The 18,765-nt window shown below is 44.2% G+C and overlaps 1 protein-coding gene across 3 annotated transcripts in view; it reads right to left on the bottom strand.

The window, feature by feature from the left end:
- Nucleotides 1–18,765, bottom strand: part of DIP2B (disco interacting protein 2 homolog B) — a 213,420-nt gene that overhangs the window by 51,158 nt on the left and 143,497 nt on the right. For 2 of the 3 annotated variants that reach the window (XM_040425899.1, XM_040425902.1), the window contains 6 exons: nt 16,085–16,195; nt 9,943–10,066; nt 9,076–9,185; nt 2,756–2,858; nt 2,485–2,549; nt 1,001–1,094 (listed from right to left, as the gene is read on the bottom strand). In XM_040425899.1, the coding sequence (XP_040281833.1) occupies nt 1,001–1,094; nt 2,485–2,549; nt 2,756–2,858; nt 9,076–9,185; nt 9,943–10,066; nt 16,085–16,195 (607 nt within the window). The remainder of the gene's footprint in view (nt 1–1,000; nt 1,095–2,484; nt 2,550–2,755; nt 2,859–9,075; nt 9,186–9,942; nt 10,067–16,084; nt 16,196–18,765) is intronic. The other variant, XM_040425901.1, reaches the window with a different exon arrangement.

Genomic DNA, 18,765 nt, shown 5'->3' with positions numbered 1-18,765 from the left:
ACCATCCTATTAGTGCACACAAAACCTGTCCTAATCACACAGGAGAACAAGTTACTTCACAACATTGAGCTAAAGAGCTGCCTCATCCTCCTCTCTGCTCGTCAGGGATTATGGCCCTCTGTAGGAATGGAGTTCATGAGGAGACATGAGGTACAGAGAGGAGGTGGGGATGTGGCTGTGTTCTGCTGTGTGATGAGGACAGGTTTTGTGTGTACTAGTAGGAGGGCGGCCATTTTATTTCTCCTGATGATTGCTCCCTAGACAAAAGGAGTCATTATAACTAAATGAAAGATATTTGGGAATATATTTGCAATAAAGTAATATTTAGGTATTTTCATTTTCTTAATTCTATAGTCAACAGATATTCATGACCAATCCTCAGGATAGGTGGGGGTTCCGACACCCGGCAACCCCTCCAAACAGCTGTTTCAGGCTTCTGCGGTGGCGGAAGCCAACGGTGTGCTCTGTGTATTGTGTAAATTCTGGGACTGGTGCACTGAAGGTCAGTTTAAATTCACTTCAATGGGGGCAGAGCTGCAGTACCCCACATGGCCATTACACAGTGTGCTGCGCTGTCTGCCTCCAGATCCATACACTGTATAGTTTCTGCCAATGCAGCAGCCCTAAAGAGCTATTGGTCAGGATTCCCGGTGTCAGACCCCGAAAGATCTTCGGATAGGTCATCATTATCAGAAATAGATCATCAATATCTGTAGCCCGGACAACACTTTTATTAAAAAGAAAAAATCTTCATAGTACAGGTGTATGCAGTACAGGTGTAATGTTTACAGAGTAATCCGGGTATGGGTAATTATCCCCTTCCCACATGAAAGGGGATAACTATTAGATTGGTAAAAGTCCCCTTGGTAGGAATCCCACCAATCACAAGAACGGGGACCATGTACCCCGTGGACCCCGCAAAAATGGACGGAGCAGCTGGTCCATAGCAGAGTGCTGCGCACTTCCGAATCCGCGCACCTATCGCGACAATGTGTATTACCTTTATTTGCATGGACTCTTTGCACCCAAGATAAGGGACACGCTTTCATCACAGAGTATGGAACACTGACTGTGTGCATCTTGTTTACTACATTCTAATTGAAAAAAAATGATTAAGAAAAAAATCTATCAACCAACACAGTCACAAACTATTTGGATTTTGCAAGTTTTTTTTTTTTTCTTTTTAAATATACAGTACTCATCATGCAGTTATATCCAATCCTAACACCCGCCATCCGACCATACACATTTAGCATTGTTTAGACATTTCTTTTTTCTTTTCTTTATTGCTCCCTATTTTAAGGAGGACCTGTCCCCTCTCCTGACATGTCTGTTTCAGTAACTACTTGCTTTCCCTATGTAATGGCAATTCTGGAGCATCTATTCTTATGACTCTATGTTGTGCCATTCCTTTATTATACATGCTAGAAGTTATGAATGACTTGCCTGTAGTTTGCAATAAAGGTCCAGATGGGGCATGTCCGGAACAGTCGGACCCTACCCAATTCTTGGGGGGGGGGTGTTTCTGCATGGTCTGACACTATCCTATCAGTGTTGCCACACTCCTAACTGGTAACGCCTGTCTGGACCTTCACTGCAAGCTGTTAATAACTCACAACTTCCATATTAGGAGTTACAGGTCGTCTTCAAGGCCAGGGCTACACAGCCATTTATTGTGTAATAATGACACAATGCCATGTAATGTATACATGTCATATGTCTGCCATATCCTGCTCACTAATGTATTTTTGCGATGTTTGCATAAGATTCATTGAATAACCCCCCCCTTATTATGATACGTCACCCACTATCACAGGTATTATATCACATATAAGACTGCACAGCACAGCCCATGTGTGGACCCCTGGCATAGATAAGAAGGATGGCCGGCTAGATAAGAGACAAGGTGCTGGGGAGGGCTCCTGCTCGGGCACACTTGGTGGCACTGAAAGAGCATAAATTTGGTATCATAATTAATGGACATTATTGCTGATCAGGGAATGCTTCAACCAAGTGTCTTAAAACCATAGAATGGCTTTAAGAATGCTCTTTCCTCCAGTAAGGCAATTCCCTATTTGCATCCAAATTTCCTTTATAAATGCAATCTAAAAATTTATTGTTTCAATAAACCACTGGTCAAAAATTATTCTTAAAAAGGACTGCAATGTTCTAATCAAACAGAATGTACTCAAGCCAAGCGCCATCTTCTCTTATCCTGTGGCACCAGATACAAAGTAACAGAAAACGGATATTAGGGGATTTCTATGAAAACTGGTGTAAAACAAAAGTGGAGCAGTTGCCCTTGGAAATTAGTCAGATACCACGTCTCATTTTTCAAAGGCCGTTTGCAAAAGTAAAGAAGCAACCCAATTTGTTGCTATGGGCAACAACGCCACTTTTAATTAGCACCCACTTTGATACATCTCCTTGACAGTACAGTATATGGGTACATAGAGGTACTACAGCAGCGTTGATGGGGCTTACCGTTAGCATGCCATGCCAGAGACCAGCATCCCTTTTAAAATCGAGGACATTTACCATGGTTTCTCCTACACAAAAGACACAATTTTACATCAATAATCTCATGGTTTCCTCACGTACGATACTATACAGGGTGTTATAATCATAGCCATATGAATGGTTTCAACGCTCATGATATGCTAGTTAATCTGAAAGAAAAATGAGCCAAAATACTATACAATGTATATATACAAAGCACAAGAAAACTTTGCCTTATATCAATTATTTCACCCACCTTCTGTGTAATTACAAGACTGAGAAAGAGCTTGACAATGAGAAAGCATTGCTATTCGGGAAACTGCCACCCCCATCACGCTGCCTTCTTTACTGGTTTTATACTGCAAAACAACGTATGAGGTTATTAATACGAGCCCAAGGCAGTGAAAAGTATAATGTGGTCTATATACTCTGATATCTGTCAAGACCAGGTCTGCTGGAGAGAAGAATAGCAAAGTATAAAGCCTTAGGCCTCATGCACACGACACTTTCCGTTTTGTGGTCTGCAAACCGTGGATCGGCAAAATACAGATACTGTGCATCCCGCACTTTCCCCGTTATAGAAATGCCTATTGTCAGCAAAATGGACAAGAACAGTACATGTTATTTAATTTGCAGAAAGGCTGCACAGATGTCTGCATTTTTTCCGGCCCCTTATAAATGAATAGGTCCACGTGTGATCCAAAAAATAGGGATCGGATGCGAACGCAAAATAAGGTAATGAGCTTGAGGCCTTAGTAACATGAGAATCACACAATTAAAGGCTAACTTTCATCTTCACAACCATTTTTTTCTTGTTGCAAACTGCTTAAAATGAAGAAACTTTGCAAATAGTCTAAATTCTAAATCGGCTACCGTTTTATGTCTGTAGCGCCTAGGCAGACCTATATGTATCCACGATAACATAATAAAGACTAATGCAGATGCACAAAACAGGGATACCGGCCGGGTGCGTTTCGCCTTTTTTGGAATGGAATGTCCTGCCCTCTGTAGAACAGTCCTATCCTTGTCTGTAAAATCGACAAGAATAGGACAGGTTCTATTTATTTGCGGGTTACACTAAATGGACATATGGATGCGGACATCACACTTTTGCTGCCCCATTAAAGTGAATGGGTCCGCATCCGACCCGCAAAATTTGGATCGGATACGGAAAAAAGATACGGTTGTGTGCATGAGCCCTAACTGTGAGTAGTCTGATCCTGCAGTCATATCTCTCTTTTATTTCTAACTAATCTCTCAAATGCACATTAGTAGAAATAGGGCAGTCATAGTAGCGTGACTGCAGGATCAGACTACACGGAATTTGCTTGTAGTCTGTTACCATGGAGACCCACAGGTTTAAACAGAAGCTGTAATACAAAACTTTAGGTGAATTTTAACCTCTTATAGACACATGACGTACCGGTACGGCATGTTGTCCTGGTACTTAAGGACACATGACGTACTGGTACGTCATGTGTATTTCCGATCACCGCCGCCCGGTGATCGGAACAAGGTGCCTGCTCAAATCATTGAGCAGGCACCTTGGCTAAAACGCCGCAAACCGCAGGTCAATTCAGACCTGCGGTTTGTGGCTTTTACTTGCGATTGCGGCGGGCAGTGCCATCGGGTCCCCATGCGGCTGTAGGGGGGACCCGATGGCATGGAAGGCATCGCGCTGCCTTCCGGTGACAAGCCTGTGAGATCCAGCCCCCTGGATCTCACAGGCCGGAAGCTGTATGAGTAATATACACAGTATACACAGTATTACTCATACAGCCAATGCATTACAATACAGAAGTATTGGAATGCATTGTAAAGGATTAGACCCCCCAAAAGTTCAAGTCCCAAAGTGGGACAAAAAATAAAGTGAAAAAAAGTTGAAAAAATAAAGTTTTCCCCCCAAAAAATTAAAAGTTTCAAGTAAAAATAAACAAAAAAGTCAATTTCCCCAAATAAAGTAAAAAAAATGGGTAGAAAGTAGAGAAAAAAAAAAAAGTATACATATTAGGTATCGCCGCGTCCGTATCGACCGGCTCTATAAACATATCACATGACCTAACCCCTCAGATGAACACCGTAAAAAATAAAAAATAAAAACTGTGCTAAATAAAAAAGAATTTGTCACCTTACAAAAGTACAACAGCAAGCGATCAAAAAGGCGTTTGCCCACCAAAATAGTATCAATCTAACCGTCACCTCATCCCGCAAAAAAATGAGCCCCTACCTGAGACAATCGCCCAAAAAATAAAAAAAACTATGGCTCAGAATATGGAGACACTAAAACATCTTTTTTTTTTTTTTTTAAATAGCTGTTATTGTGTAAAACTTACATAAATAAAAAAAAAAGTATACATATTAGGTATCGCATAGTCTGTAATAACTTGCTCTATAAAAATATCACATGACCTAACCCCTCAGGTGAATACCGTAAAAAAAAAGCCTTACATCACAAAAAGTGTAATAGCAAGCGATCAAAAAGTCACACGCACCCCAAAATAGTGCCAATAAAACAGTCATCTCATCCCGCAAAAATCATACCCTACCCAAGGTAATCGCCTAAAAAAAAGAAAAAAGAAATCATTGTGTAAAACTTACATAAATAAAAATAAAAGTATACATATTAGGTATCGACGCATCCGTGACAACCTGGTCTATAAAAATATCACATGATCTAACCTGTCAGATGAATGTTGTAAATAACAAAAAATAAAAACGGTGCCAAAACAGTTATTTCTTGTTATCTTGCCTCACAAAAAGTGTAATATAGAGCAACCAAAAATCATATGTACCCTAAACTAGTACCAACAATACTGCCACCCTATCCCGTAGTTTCTAAAATGGGGTCACTTTTTTGGAGTTTCTACTCTAGGGGTGCATCAGGGGGGCTTCAAATGGGACATGGTGTCAAAAAAACCAGTCCAGCAAAATCTGCCTTCCAAAAACCGTATGGCATTACTTTCCTTCTGCGTCTTGCCGTTTGCCCGTACAGTAGTTTACGACCACATATGGGGTGTTTCTGTAAACTACAGAATCAGGGCCATAAATCTTGAGTTTTCTTTGGCTGTTAACCCTTGCTTTGTAAAAGTAAAAAAAAATATTAAAATGGAAAATCTGCCAAAAAAGTGAAATTTTTAAATTGTATCTCTATTTTCCATTAATTCTTGTGGAACACCTAAAGGGTTAACAAAGTTTGTAAAATCAGTTTTGAATACCTTGACGGGTGTAGTTTCTAGAATGGGGTCATTTTTGGGTGGTTTCTATTATGTAAGCCTCGCAAAGTGTCTTCAGACCTGAACTGGTCCCTAAAAATTGGGTTTTTGAAAATTTCTGGAAAATTTCTGAAAAATTTCAGGATTTGCTTCTAAACTTCTAAGCCTTGTAACATCCCCAAAAAATAAAATATCATTCCCAAAATGATCCAAACATGAAGTAGACATATGGGGAATGTAAAGTAATAACTATTTTTGTAGGTAATACTATGTATTATAGAATTGGAGAAATTGAAACTTGGAAATTTGCAATTTTTTACAAATTTTTGGTAAATTTGGTATTTTTTTTTATAAATAAAAATTATTATTTTTTACTTCATTTTAGTGTCATGAAGTACAATATGTGACGAAAAAACAATCTCAGAATGGCCTGGATAAGTCAAAGCGTTTTAAAGTTATCACCACTTAAAGTGACACTGGTCAGATTTGCAAAAAATGGCCTGGTCCTTAAGGTGAAATAAGACTGTGTCCCAAAGGGGTTAAATGAGGCCATTTGCAAGAACAATGATTGTCAAGGTGTACCTAAAACATAATAGATCACATGCTTGGGTTTTGCTTCCTTGCAATTATATACTTCTACTTGCAACGTTGTGCCGATAAACAATTTAGCCAAATTCAAGTCTTACTGCCGTGATACTTGAAGAACAATTACTAAAGATTTAAAAGGGTGGAAAAAGGGAAATGCATTTAGAGGAGGGGTACTGAGTGTACTTCCAGTAATTGTAAATTATAATAATTAAAAAATAAAACAGATAATTCATCTTCGCTGCTGACAGCGACATGTCCAGCCAAGTCCCACTAAGTGATTCATGAGAGACCGCTATAACTGCCAGCTATTTGCAGAGGCTGCAGTCTGCAACCAGAAAAATGATTTATGCCCTTTATCAATGAGAGCTGGAAAGGAGATTGATGATTTTTAGAGACATTTTGATGGTGACGTTTGCAGATGCCTGTGGGTCGGACTTCACTTACCAGCTCATAATAAGAAACAAAAGTCTGAATTATTCACAAATGGTCTAATTGTAGCCTAGAATTTATCTTACAGCATAAAAATCTATTACACTGCAGCCAGATGAAAGCCTTTATCTTTTTGTCCTGAAAAGGATTTCTTGGTTCATTTATAATGTTCAGCTAATACAATAAAAATATTCTTGAATACTCGACAGTAGTAGCAAATATTTCACTATACTGTCAAAAAGGTCACTTTACTTGTCCAATTTACCTGCTGCCGAATCTTACATCAGACATGGGGCGATGCAGGCAGCACACTGTACGGCGCCTAAGGAGTCCTGTGCGTGGTTCTATTAATTATATTAGGGCACCTTGATGAGACTTCAGGCGTCGTACATTGCTTAAGTTATTGTACCACTCAGCGTGCTACCTGCGTCTCTCCAACCCCAATGTAAGACAGGGTGGAAGATCGCAAATAAAGTGACTATTTTGTACATCCAAGAATTCTTAATGTTCCCATTTACAAAGGAAAAAAATAAAAGGATTCCTATAGCCTCCTATTCTGCAGATGACCAATGTGATACTGATGACCTGCCTGTCCTGAGGATAGGTTATCAATAGCAAAAGCCACCTTTTAGATATTGATAACTTATCCGTCAAATAGGTAATCAATATCACATTGGTGGTTGTCCGACACTCTCACCTCCAAATATCAGCTGTTTTTGTGAGGCTCCGGAAACAAAACAGTGCTGCAGTTGTGCATATTGCAGCTCATCTCCAATTCAATTGAATGGTAATCTATCACAGCCACTACACAGTGGACAGATCCTTCTGCATCTGGCTCCATGCACTCCTGGCACCTGCCGCAGTTGGTTGGTAGGAGAGCTGGGTTAAGGACCATCACCGATCTGATAATGATGACCTACCTGAGGATAGGTCATCAATATATCTAGAAGGTGGTCAACCCCTTTAAGCATAACTTACTGCTAGGCAGGCAGGTGGTCCTAAAGGGATTCTGTCACCAGGATTAACGATATGTAGATATTTATATGTGCCCATTAGTCTTCATGCAGTGTTTATGCTCTGTATGCCTTATATTCTTATGTGAATCACCTCTGTCAGGAGCCCAAGGGGTTGTCCCACGATCTCCTGGAGCCCAGCCGCTCCCATCGATCCGGAGCCCAGCACCGCCTACTACTTAATTTATTCACTCCACTATCCCTGACGTCAGTTCTTCTCAGTGCTGTAATCTCACACAGAGGGAGCCGGCACATGCGCAGTTGACTCGTCGAAGCCGGTGCCAGTAGTCCGCACGGGCGCAGACTACAGTGTCCACTGCGCCTGCGCGAGATTACATGACGTCAGGATAGTGCAGTGAATAAATTAAGTAGTAGGCGGTGCTGGGCTCCGGATCGATGGGCGCGGCTGGGCTCCAGGAGATCGTGGGACAACCCCTTGGGCTCCTGACAGAGGTGATTTACATATGAATAAGATCGCTTTTTATAAGAATATAAGGCATAAACAGAGGGATCATTGTGAACACTGCATGAAGACTAATGGGCACATATAAATATCTACATATTGTTAATCCTGGTGACAGAATCCCTTTAAACAGTAGCCAACTCTTTTATTGGGGAAGGAGGGGGGGGGGGGGGGTTTTAGACACCCCGCCAATCAGTGGTGGCCTCTTCATAGTAATACACGCACATTACCAAACATTATCTAGTGGCCATGCTCAACGCCATTCAATGATAGGGACGGAGCTGCAGGAAGCCATATGACCGAAAGTTGTGATGTCATAGGCCAAGAAAGTGGCTGCTGGGCTCAGCTGTGTACCACTGCCCCTTCCAACAGCTGATCAGAGTTGGACCCCCACTAATCAGCTACTGATGACCTATCCTGACAAACGGTCATCAATATGCAAGTTCCGAAAAAAAAACAAAAAAAAACTTTTAGGCCCTTTTCAGACGAGTGTGTGTCACGCTCCAGACTCGCAGCGCAGCACCCGTCCTGAACTTCCAGCACTGCCGTGGTCGATTAGCATTATATTGATTTATGATGCTATGTAAGCCTTACAGTTCTGTAATGTATTGAATAACACTGACAGCATTGTCAGTGTTATACAACACATTCCGGACCTCTAAGGGTTACATAGCATCATAAATCAATATAATGCTATGAGACCCCGGCAGTGCTGGAAGTTCAGGACGGGAGCTGTGCTGCGAGTCTGGAGCGTGACACTCACTCGTCTGAAAGGGGCCTTAAACTTAAGCAGTAGACTAAAATGACTAAAAGGTAGTGCAGAAAACAGAGACTTTAAGAGAAGGATTAATATAAAAAGGTGACTCGATACCTCGATATATGCAGGCTCCGTGCCAGCTACTGTGATGTGTGGTTGCCAGTCCTTTGGTGCCTTGGTCAGATATCTGGAATCAGTCACAACCCACTTCAGCTTTGGCCACCCTATAGAAAGAGATGACTTAGGAATGAGCGCATGTACTGGAAGCACCTGTAGCTCTTTTCAGTAGAGGTTTATGTATTTATGCCACTAAAGAGCAATGTATAAGGAAGCCACGAGGAGACATTTTGTAGACCAGTTTTTCATAAAGGGTCTGTCCAGCCTTTTCTCAATGATGGCCATCACTAGCCACTAGATGGATCCTGGCACCCCCGACAATCAGCTGTTCACCAGAATGATGGAACCACAGCTCCAGTGACCAGCACTGTCCGTTACAACGTTCACATTGCAGTGTAGTTCCAGCAATGAAGCTACACCAAACAGCTGGCCCCTTCACGGAGTAACAGTTGTAATACATAGTATCAATGTACCCTCTGGATTGCAGGAGTACCTCAACAGTTAAAATTAGGATATTTTCACGTGGTGAAAAAATCCAAAGTGTATTTGCCACGGAATTCATGGTCAAAAATCTAAGGCTAAACCTTGGATTTCTGCAGCAGAAAATCTTTTCTGTGTCTGCCTCAAGTGCTGCTCGGAAATAAAAAGTAAATAAGTAAAACTAACACTTTATTGAGATGGCACACAATAAAACTGCAGACACCGTTTGACAAAAAACTAAATGTTTTTATTCCACCGTGTCTCTGTGACTATAGAATTTAAATATGGAAAGTATTTTAATGATTTCTATTCATTTCCCTACTCCATGAATCTGAGTAATAATGTCACAAAAACACTGGGCAGAAATCTAATCTGGTGGTTTACCCTTGAATTGCACAATTTCCCCATTCTGTGTTTTTGGCAGTCCTTTCAGGCAAACCTCAGTGGTAAGAGCAAGCTTCACACCACAGCTTCCCAGCAGGAACCCAATCTGATGCCCTCCAGCATCCTGTTTATGAAGGAGAGAAGAGAAAAGTCAAATGGGCATAAGGCTCAATGCTATGACTCATTCACATTACACGGTTATTAGTCAGTCAACCAGAAACACTGGGGTGCTGGACGGAAAAAACTAGGGGCGCTCCCTTGGCCATACATATGCTGGTTGAACCAACTTCAGCAGGAATGGCAGAATTTTTGCCGCTAGGAAAATTATTGCCCATTCCAGGAACCCTATGCCAGCAAAGACCTGGTTAAACCAAAGCAAATATGTCTTTACTCTTTCCTTGACGACAAGTCAGAGGTTAAAAAAAAAAAAAAAAAAAAAAAGTCGGGCATGTTGGATTTCAATATGCCCAATTCTTTGTTTTTACAAGCGACAACGAGCTGACCAGTGGTGTCTAGTAGCGCCTTAATCGCCTCTCTCCATTGAGAGCTGCCGGACCTGTAAGTAAGGAGTAAAGGGAGGCCATTGGATCCAAGCCGCCGAAGTAGCTCTGCTGTTCCTTCCTTCTTGCCGGCTATGCCTCTCACTGCCCTAGGGCAGTGGTCGGCAAGCCGCGGCTCGCGAGCCACATGCGGCTCTTTACACACTTTAATGCGGCTCTTCTGCAGGGCTCCAGATGCCATTAGCGACTAGACCCGCCGCCGCAGCTCTGCTCAATACAGCGGCGGGCACAGGAGATGATCGTTCTCAGCAGCGCAGGAGGAGTCTCTCCCTCCCCCCTGTGCTGCTGCTGTCCCCGCCGCTGCCAATAAGAAGAGGCAGGAGGAGGAGGGGAGGGGCTGTGGCCACTGCGCCACCAATGAAGAAAACTGACCTGTTAATACAAATACAGGAGGCGGGTGCCGGAATCAAATAGCCGGCACCCGACCTCTGTGACAGGGAGCTGCGATCCGCTGCAGTTGAGTTAACCCTTCAGGTGCGGTACCTGAGGGGTTAACTGCCGCTGATCGCAGCTCCCTGTCACAAAGGTCGGGTGCCGGCTATTTGATTCCGGCACCCGCCTCCTGTATTTGTATAAGAAACGTTGGTGGCACAGTGCCCCCCCCCCCCCCAGTATAATAAACGTTGGTGGCACAGTGCCCCCCCCCCCCAGTATAATAAACGTTGGTGGCACAGTGCGCCACCCCCCCCCCCCCCAGTATAATAAACGTTGGTGGCACAGTGCGCCCCCCCCCCCCCAGTATAATAAACGTTGGTGGCACAGTGCGCCCCCCCTCCCCCAGTATAATAAACGTTGGTGGCACAGTGGGAAGTGCCAATGAGGGTTAAAAATAATAAAAGAAAATTAACTCACCTCCTCCAGTTGATCAGGTAGCTGCCGGTCTCCTGTTCTTACTTCTTTCTAGTTTCTTCAGGACCTGTGGTGACGTCACTGAGCTCATCACATGGCCCATTACCATGGTGATGGATCATGTGATGAGCACAGTGATGTCACCACAGGTCCTGCGTCCTGAAGAAACTAGAAAGAAGTAAGAACAGGAGACGATCAATTGGAGGAGGTGAGTTAATTATTTTTTTATTTTTTAACCCTCATTGGCACTGCCCACTGCGCCACCAATGTTTATTATATTGAGGGGGGGCGCACTGCGCCACCAATGTTATATTGGGGTGATGGGGGGGGGCGCACTGCGCCACCAATGTTTATTATACTGGGGTGTTGGGGGGGCGCACTGCGCCACCAATGTTTATTATATTGGGGTGATGGGGGGGGCGCACTGCGCCACCAATGTTTATTATACTGGGGTGATGGGGGGGGCGCACTGCGCCACCAATGTTTATTATATTGAGGGGGGGCGCACTGCGCCACCAATGTTTATTATATTGGGGTGATGGGGGGGCGCACTGCGCCACCAATGTTTATTATATTGAGGGGGGGCGCACTGCGCCACCAATGTTTATTATATTGGGGTGATGGGGGGGGGCGCACTGCGCCACCAATGTTTATTATATTGAGGGGGGCGCACTGCACCACCAATGTTTATTATATTGGGGTGATGGGGGGGCGCACTGCGCCACCAATGTTTATTATATTGACCTTGTACTAAGCATTCTGTATTCAGAATGCTATTATTTTCCCTTATAACCATGTTATAAGGGAAAATAATACAGTGAATAGACTTTCATCCTAGGAACCATGCGTGAAAATCGCACTTGCTTGCGATTTTCACACAGCCCCATTAACTTCTATGGGGCCTGCGTTGCGCGAAAAACGCACAACAGAGCATGCTGCGATTTTCACGCAACGCACAAGTGATGTGTGAAAATCACCGCTCATGTGCACAGCCCCATAGAAGTGAATGGGTCCGGATTTAGTGCGGGTGCATTCCGGTATTTTGAATGCCGGATCCAGCACTAATACATTCCTATGGGGAAAAATGCCGGAGCCGGCATTCAGGCAAATCTTCATTTTTTTTCGCCGGAGATAAAACCGTAGCATGCTACGGTTTTATCTTTTGCCTGATCAGTCAAAATGACTGAACTGAAGACATCCTGATGCATCCTGAACGGATTACTCTCCATTCAGAATGCATGGGGATAAAACTGATCAGTTATTTTCCGGTATAGAGCCCCTGTGACGGAACTCAGTGCCGGAAATGAAAAACGCTAATGTGAAAGTACTTTAAAATATTAAGTTTAAATCCCCCCTTTCCCAATTTTACATATAAAATATATAAACAATAAATAAATAAACATATTACATAGCCTTTTTAGTCACCTTGTCACCCCAAAAAATAGCATAGGACTGTTCTATTATGGGCCGAATGTTTCATAAAATGCGAAATGCACACAGCTTTTTTTGTTGTTTTTTTTTTTTTGCACGGTATTGAGTATCACAATACTTTTTTATGGTGACGAAAGCGAATCAAAATTTTGGTTTCAAAACAACCCTACGCCGATCTGATCGGCGTAGCGTTGTCACGATACCAAAATTTTGATTCAGTTTCGATTTGGCAACTAAAAATTTGATTTGGCTCCTAAATTTTTCAGTTCAGGAGCCAATGGCTACTTGGAATTTTTTTTTAGTCTGGAGCACTGTTCTGTGTGCCCGGCGCCCGCTCCCCTCCCTCCTCTCGGGGGCGGCAGCCTGCGGCTGTCCTGCCTACATGTGTGCCGTGCGGCGCTCAGGCCAAAGGAGGCGTCACTGACTGTCAGTGGGGCCGCGGCGGAGGGAGGCGAGGAGGCGGAGCTGCTCTGTCTGCTATGACCTGTAAAAGCTGCCCCTCCAGGCTGGCAGCAGAAGAACACAGTCACAGAGTAACACTGAGGCACGACTTGTTGGAACTTGGCCGACCCTGCTGGACTCTAGTCTGGACTCTGGAGAAGACACCTTAAGGCAGAGCCAGCTGAGATTGGAGCCAGGACCAGACCGACCCCACTCCAGCCAGACCCCAGTGATATATCAGGTACCGACTTCAACATTGTCCCTCATCATGTCACCCCCCCGATGGTGCAGACTCCAACATTGTCCCCCATTAGGGAGCATAATGGATGGGGGCTGACGGCTGTCATGGGGGGCATGATGGCTGACATGGGAGTAATGATGGATGGGTGCTGACGGCTGACATGGGCATGATGGATGGGGTGCTGACGGCTGACATGGGCATGATGGATGGGGTGCTGACATGGGGGGCTGACGGCTGACATAAGGTCATGATGGCTGACATGGGGGGCATGATGGATGGGGGCTGACGGCTGACATGGACATGATGGATGGAGTGCTGACATGGGGGGCTGATGGCTGACGGCTGACATGGGGTGCTGACGGCTGACATAGGGGCATGACGGCTGACATGGGGGGCATGATGGATGGGGGCTGACAGCTGACATGGGCATGATGGATGGGGTGCTGACGGCTGACATGGGGGGCATGATGGCTGACATGGGGGGCTGATGGCTGACATGGGGGGTAATGATGGATGGGGGCTGACATGGGCATGATGGGGTGCTGATGGCTGACATGGGCATGATAGATGGGGTGCTGACGGCTGACATGGGCATGATGGATGGGGTGCTGACATTGGGTGCTGACGGCTGACATAAGGTCATGATGGCTGACATGGGGGGCATGATGGATGGGGGCTGACGGCTGACATGGACATGATGGATGGAGTGCTGACATGGGGGGCTGATGGCTGACGGCTGACATGGGGTGCTGACGGCTGACATAGGGGCATGACGGCTGACATGGGGGGCATGATGGATGGGGGCTGACAGCTGACATGGGCATGATGGATGGGGTGCTGACGGCTGACATGGGGGGCATGATGGCTGACATGGGGGGCTGATGGCTGACATGGGGGGTAATGATGGATGGGGGCTGACATGGGCATGATGGGGTGCTGACGGCTGACATGGGCATGATGGATGGGGTGCTGACGGCTGACATGGGCATGATGGATGGGGTGCTGACGGCTGACATGGGCATGATGGATGGGGTGCTGACGGCTGACATGGGCATGATAGATGGGGTGCTGACATGGGGGGCTGACGGCTGACATAGGGGCATGACGGCTGACATGGGGGCATGATGGATGGGGGCTGACATGGGCATGATGGATGGGGTGCTGACTGCTGATATAGGGGGCTGATCTGAGGTATGATTAACATTGGGGGTCTGATTGGTGGTCTGACCTGAGGTATAATGGAAAATATTGTTTCTGATTATACTCCTCTAAAACCTATGTGCATCTTATAGGGCGAAAAGTACAGTCCTCAAACCAGATCGAAGATATCAGGACCACACAGAGGAGAAGCCAGCTGCTGCAGACAGAACCAGGACCAGGTGAGCTGCGGGCGGGGCGGTGGGAGAAGGGGGTCACCGAGATGTAGCTTCGCTTGTGTTGCCAAAAAATCCTTGCACAGGCTCTGGTCACGTCCACGTGACAGGGCCGGTGCAAAGAGTCCCACAGTACCCGACCTATGTGGATACTTGCATGCACAATATTCTCAATAAAAACTTATTGAAACTAAAAACAGTGTACCATCCTATGTATTTTCGGTTTTAAAAATGTGGCTCTCAAAATAAATTTCAATCGTGGTTTTGGCGAGATTTGGCTCAGTTGAAAAAAAAGGTTGCCCACCACTGCCCTAGGGCATGCCCTCCCTCCAGTTCTTAAAGGGCTAACGTGCACGTCTTACTCTTCCCCAACCAACGATTGGCTACATTAGGGTAATTAAGGCACCTTACCCTGTTGGAAAGCATCTGAGCAATAAGCTCTAGTTCTGATGTCTCCTGCAAAGGTATGCTGCTTCTATGTTCATCTGCCCATGTACCGACTACTGCTTGTTTCCTAGATTTCTCCCTTCGCTGCCTGACCTGACCTCTGCCTGATCTCTGTTTTGACCCTGAGCTGCCTGACCTTGGACTGTCCCCGATTATGGCTTTGCCTGTTCCCTCGGCGTTCCGCACTTTTGTCTCTTGACCCCCATGGGTCAGAAGTCACTTGAACAGAGACTACTCCAAGAGGTAGCAGTCTGGAAGTTCCCCTGCAGCGAAGTTCAGACCACTGTATGGGGATTAAAGTGTGAAGACCAGGGAGGCCACTTAGGAGTATCCCCAAGCCAAATCTGTTCAAGTGACACAGTGGGTCCACATCCACTTACTTAAGATCTGTTTCTTCAGAACTCTTATCTACAATACCGCTCTGTGGATACTCAAACGGTTATACAATGAGGCTTTACCATAACATTCTCAGAAATATCCACATTCCAAAACTCTCCCTGTGTAACCATATATATTTCCAAAAGATGCTGCATATTGCTGCAATTAGCTTTACAGTAATAAAATTGTCCAGACTACATTATATATTCAATTATAAAAAAAATAAAAAAAGTGAACATAAATTATGAATAGCATTGCTTTCACTCAACGTCATTCTCTCATTTGCTGGAATTACATTTTTAGGTACAATTACTGGCAAACGTCAAAGGGACAAGAGAAGTCTGCATTGCAATAGTCATTGCAATCACCGGAGATTGATGGCCTAAGAATCTATCCAACATCACTCTAAATTTTATCGTTACCTTTCTAGTAAGAGGTACCTCAATCGGCACTGGAATGACTTCTGCCAGGAGACATCCGTAAAAAGCAACCATAAACATGACTGGATCATTATTGGGATAAACCAGGGCCACCTGAAAGAAGGCAATTCATGAAAAGATCTGCAGTACAGGAAATCATTGATTAACAGGATTCAATAATGCAAGCTAAGCATCTAGTTATACAAGTCAATAGTGTATTTAAAAAAAAACTTGAGGGGAAAAATGAAATGCAAACGTTTTTGTCCACAGTAACATCAGTGTGCCATTACCAAAAAATTTAACTGGGGACTTGTAATGTGATGACCTCAGAATTTCTTCTGGTGTTCATCTTGTGGAGCATGATAACCAAAGTGACTGTATGGTGTGGTGACCTCTGTCTGCCCCCATCCTTTTTACAAAAATATTCTCCCTCAGCTGAATCTTCAAATATTTAAAAGAGGAAGTAATTATTTCGACAAAGAACAAGGCCAACCATGATTGCATTTGAGGCGGCCTTGAACCTTATATAGCTGTTGGCTGAATGCTTGATTGGCCGACAGCTAATCCTTCTCCAGGTCTGAACAAAGTGGCCCAGATAAAGTAGGCCAGGAAGGGTGTCCATAGCCCTACAGTTGATTGACTCCAGAAGGTTTTCATGTGTGGAATATATATTTGGACGTACAATTTACTGGCGTATCCATTAATATCATATTTAATGGCCTAAAGTCTCTGGGGGATATCAAAATTGTTGCAAAGGAAAACTGGCTTATTTGCCCACAGCAACCAATCAGATTTCACCTTTCATTTTCAAAGCTCTTTTGGAAAATGAAAGGTGGAATCTGATTTGTTTTCTATGGGCAAATAAGCCAGTTCTGCTTTACACCAGTTTTGATAAATCTCCCCTTCTATGTTTAGGCAGAATGTCAAAAGTGCACCCAGGTTCCAGAGACGAACACCCAAAATTTGGAGTGATAACCATACTTTCAACAAAACACATGGAGACTAATTATGTGTAAAGATACCTTGAATTAGGTCACAGAACCATCAGAGGATTAAAACATACATTCAAAGATCAGAATTGATTTATAATTTTAAATTGACATTACAATGGTCCAATACTATTGGAAAACAATGACAATCAATATATCTATGTGGAGGTGGAGGGTACAAAAACTCCACATAGGTACATATAAATGGACAAGACAAATGAAAATGATGCTGGTAATAACAATTAACACAACCTTTAAATTAGAGATATAAGAATGTTGAGGGTGCATTACAAAATGGCCTCCTTAAAGGGACATTCTAGGCTGAAGTATTCATCACTCATCAACTGGATAGGTGAGATATGTTAGAAGATCAATAAGGGTTCAACTAATGGGACCCCCAACATTTCCCCACAGTGCTTGGCTTTTTCTATCAGAGCCCCGGACATCGAATGAAGCAGCAGGGAGCATGCTCAACCCGGTATTCTTTCACCTTCTAGCTGTGATCTAGCAGCTGGGGAAGGGTGAGGGGGCAGGAGTCTGAGGTCTCCTGTTCTGCCTGGATAGGCAATAAATGTTTCAGGCTGGAATAACCCTTTAAGGAGTTTAAAAAAAAACCTGAATACAAATTGTGTTTTAGGTGTATAAAAGTGGTATTCACATAAAATGGGCAAGTATTAATGCATAAAACCGATATATAGACAGATGTGCCTCTCTAAAAAGATTTGGTAAAAAGAAGATACTCATCCAATGTGTTTACATGCCAGCAGTGATAAGACAAGAAGACAGACACAAAGAAAACATAAAACACCATAAAACCACATGTAATGGGAACGCACAAACACACAAGTAACAACGATAAAAATACTCCTAAAATTGTTATATTTAAGGCTACTTTCACACTAGCGTTCGGAGCGGATCCGTCTGATGTTTCATCAGACGGATCCGCTCCGATAATGCAGACGTTCGCATCTGTTCAGAACGGATCCGTCTGCATTATTACTTAGAAAATTTTCTAAGTCTGAAAGTAGCCTGAGCGGATCCGTTCAGACTTTACATTGAAAGTCAATGGGGAACGGATCCGCTTGAAGATTGAGCCATATAGTGTCATCTTCAAGCGGATCCGTCCCCATTGACTTACATTGTAAGTGTGGACGGATCCGCTCGCCTCCGCACGGCCAGGCGGACACCCGAACGCTGCAAGCAGCGTTCAGGTGTCCGCTCACTGAGCGGAGCGGAGGCTGAGCGCTGGCAGGCGGATGCATTCTCAGCGGATCCGCGTCCACTGAGAATGCATTAGGGCCGGACGGATGCGTTCGGGGCCGCTCGTGAGCCCCTTCAAACGGTGCGCACGAGCGGACACCCGAACGCTAGTGTGAAAGTAGCCTAAGTAGGTCTAAAAAAACAGTAATGCTGCATTTACTCTGCGTCAACAGAGAAAGCAATTATCGGGAAGGGACTGTTCCTTCCCGATAACTGCCTGCTTGTCAATGAAGGTGAAGGGCTACATTTACATGCAGCCATCACCTTTGCTGTGTGAGGATGTGAGATGGCCACTACCATCGCCTACCCTCATACAGGATCATTGTTTCTGGGAACTAACTGATGCCCAGAAACCATAATTTAATGTGCTGCATGAAAGATCATTTCACCCAATAAAGAAGCATTTTGCTCATTCATCAGGTGACTGACAGCACC

Source organism: Bufo bufo, chromosome 3, assembly GCF_905171765.1.
Source record: "Bufo bufo chromosome 3, aBufBuf1.1, whole genome shotgun sequence".
In the NCBI taxonomy this organism is placed as follows: Eukaryota; Metazoa; Chordata; class Amphibia; order Anura; family Bufonidae; genus Bufo; species Bufo bufo.
The sequence above is the reverse complement of the archived record's forward strand: the minus strand, read 5'-3'. Positions and strand labels throughout refer to the sequence as shown.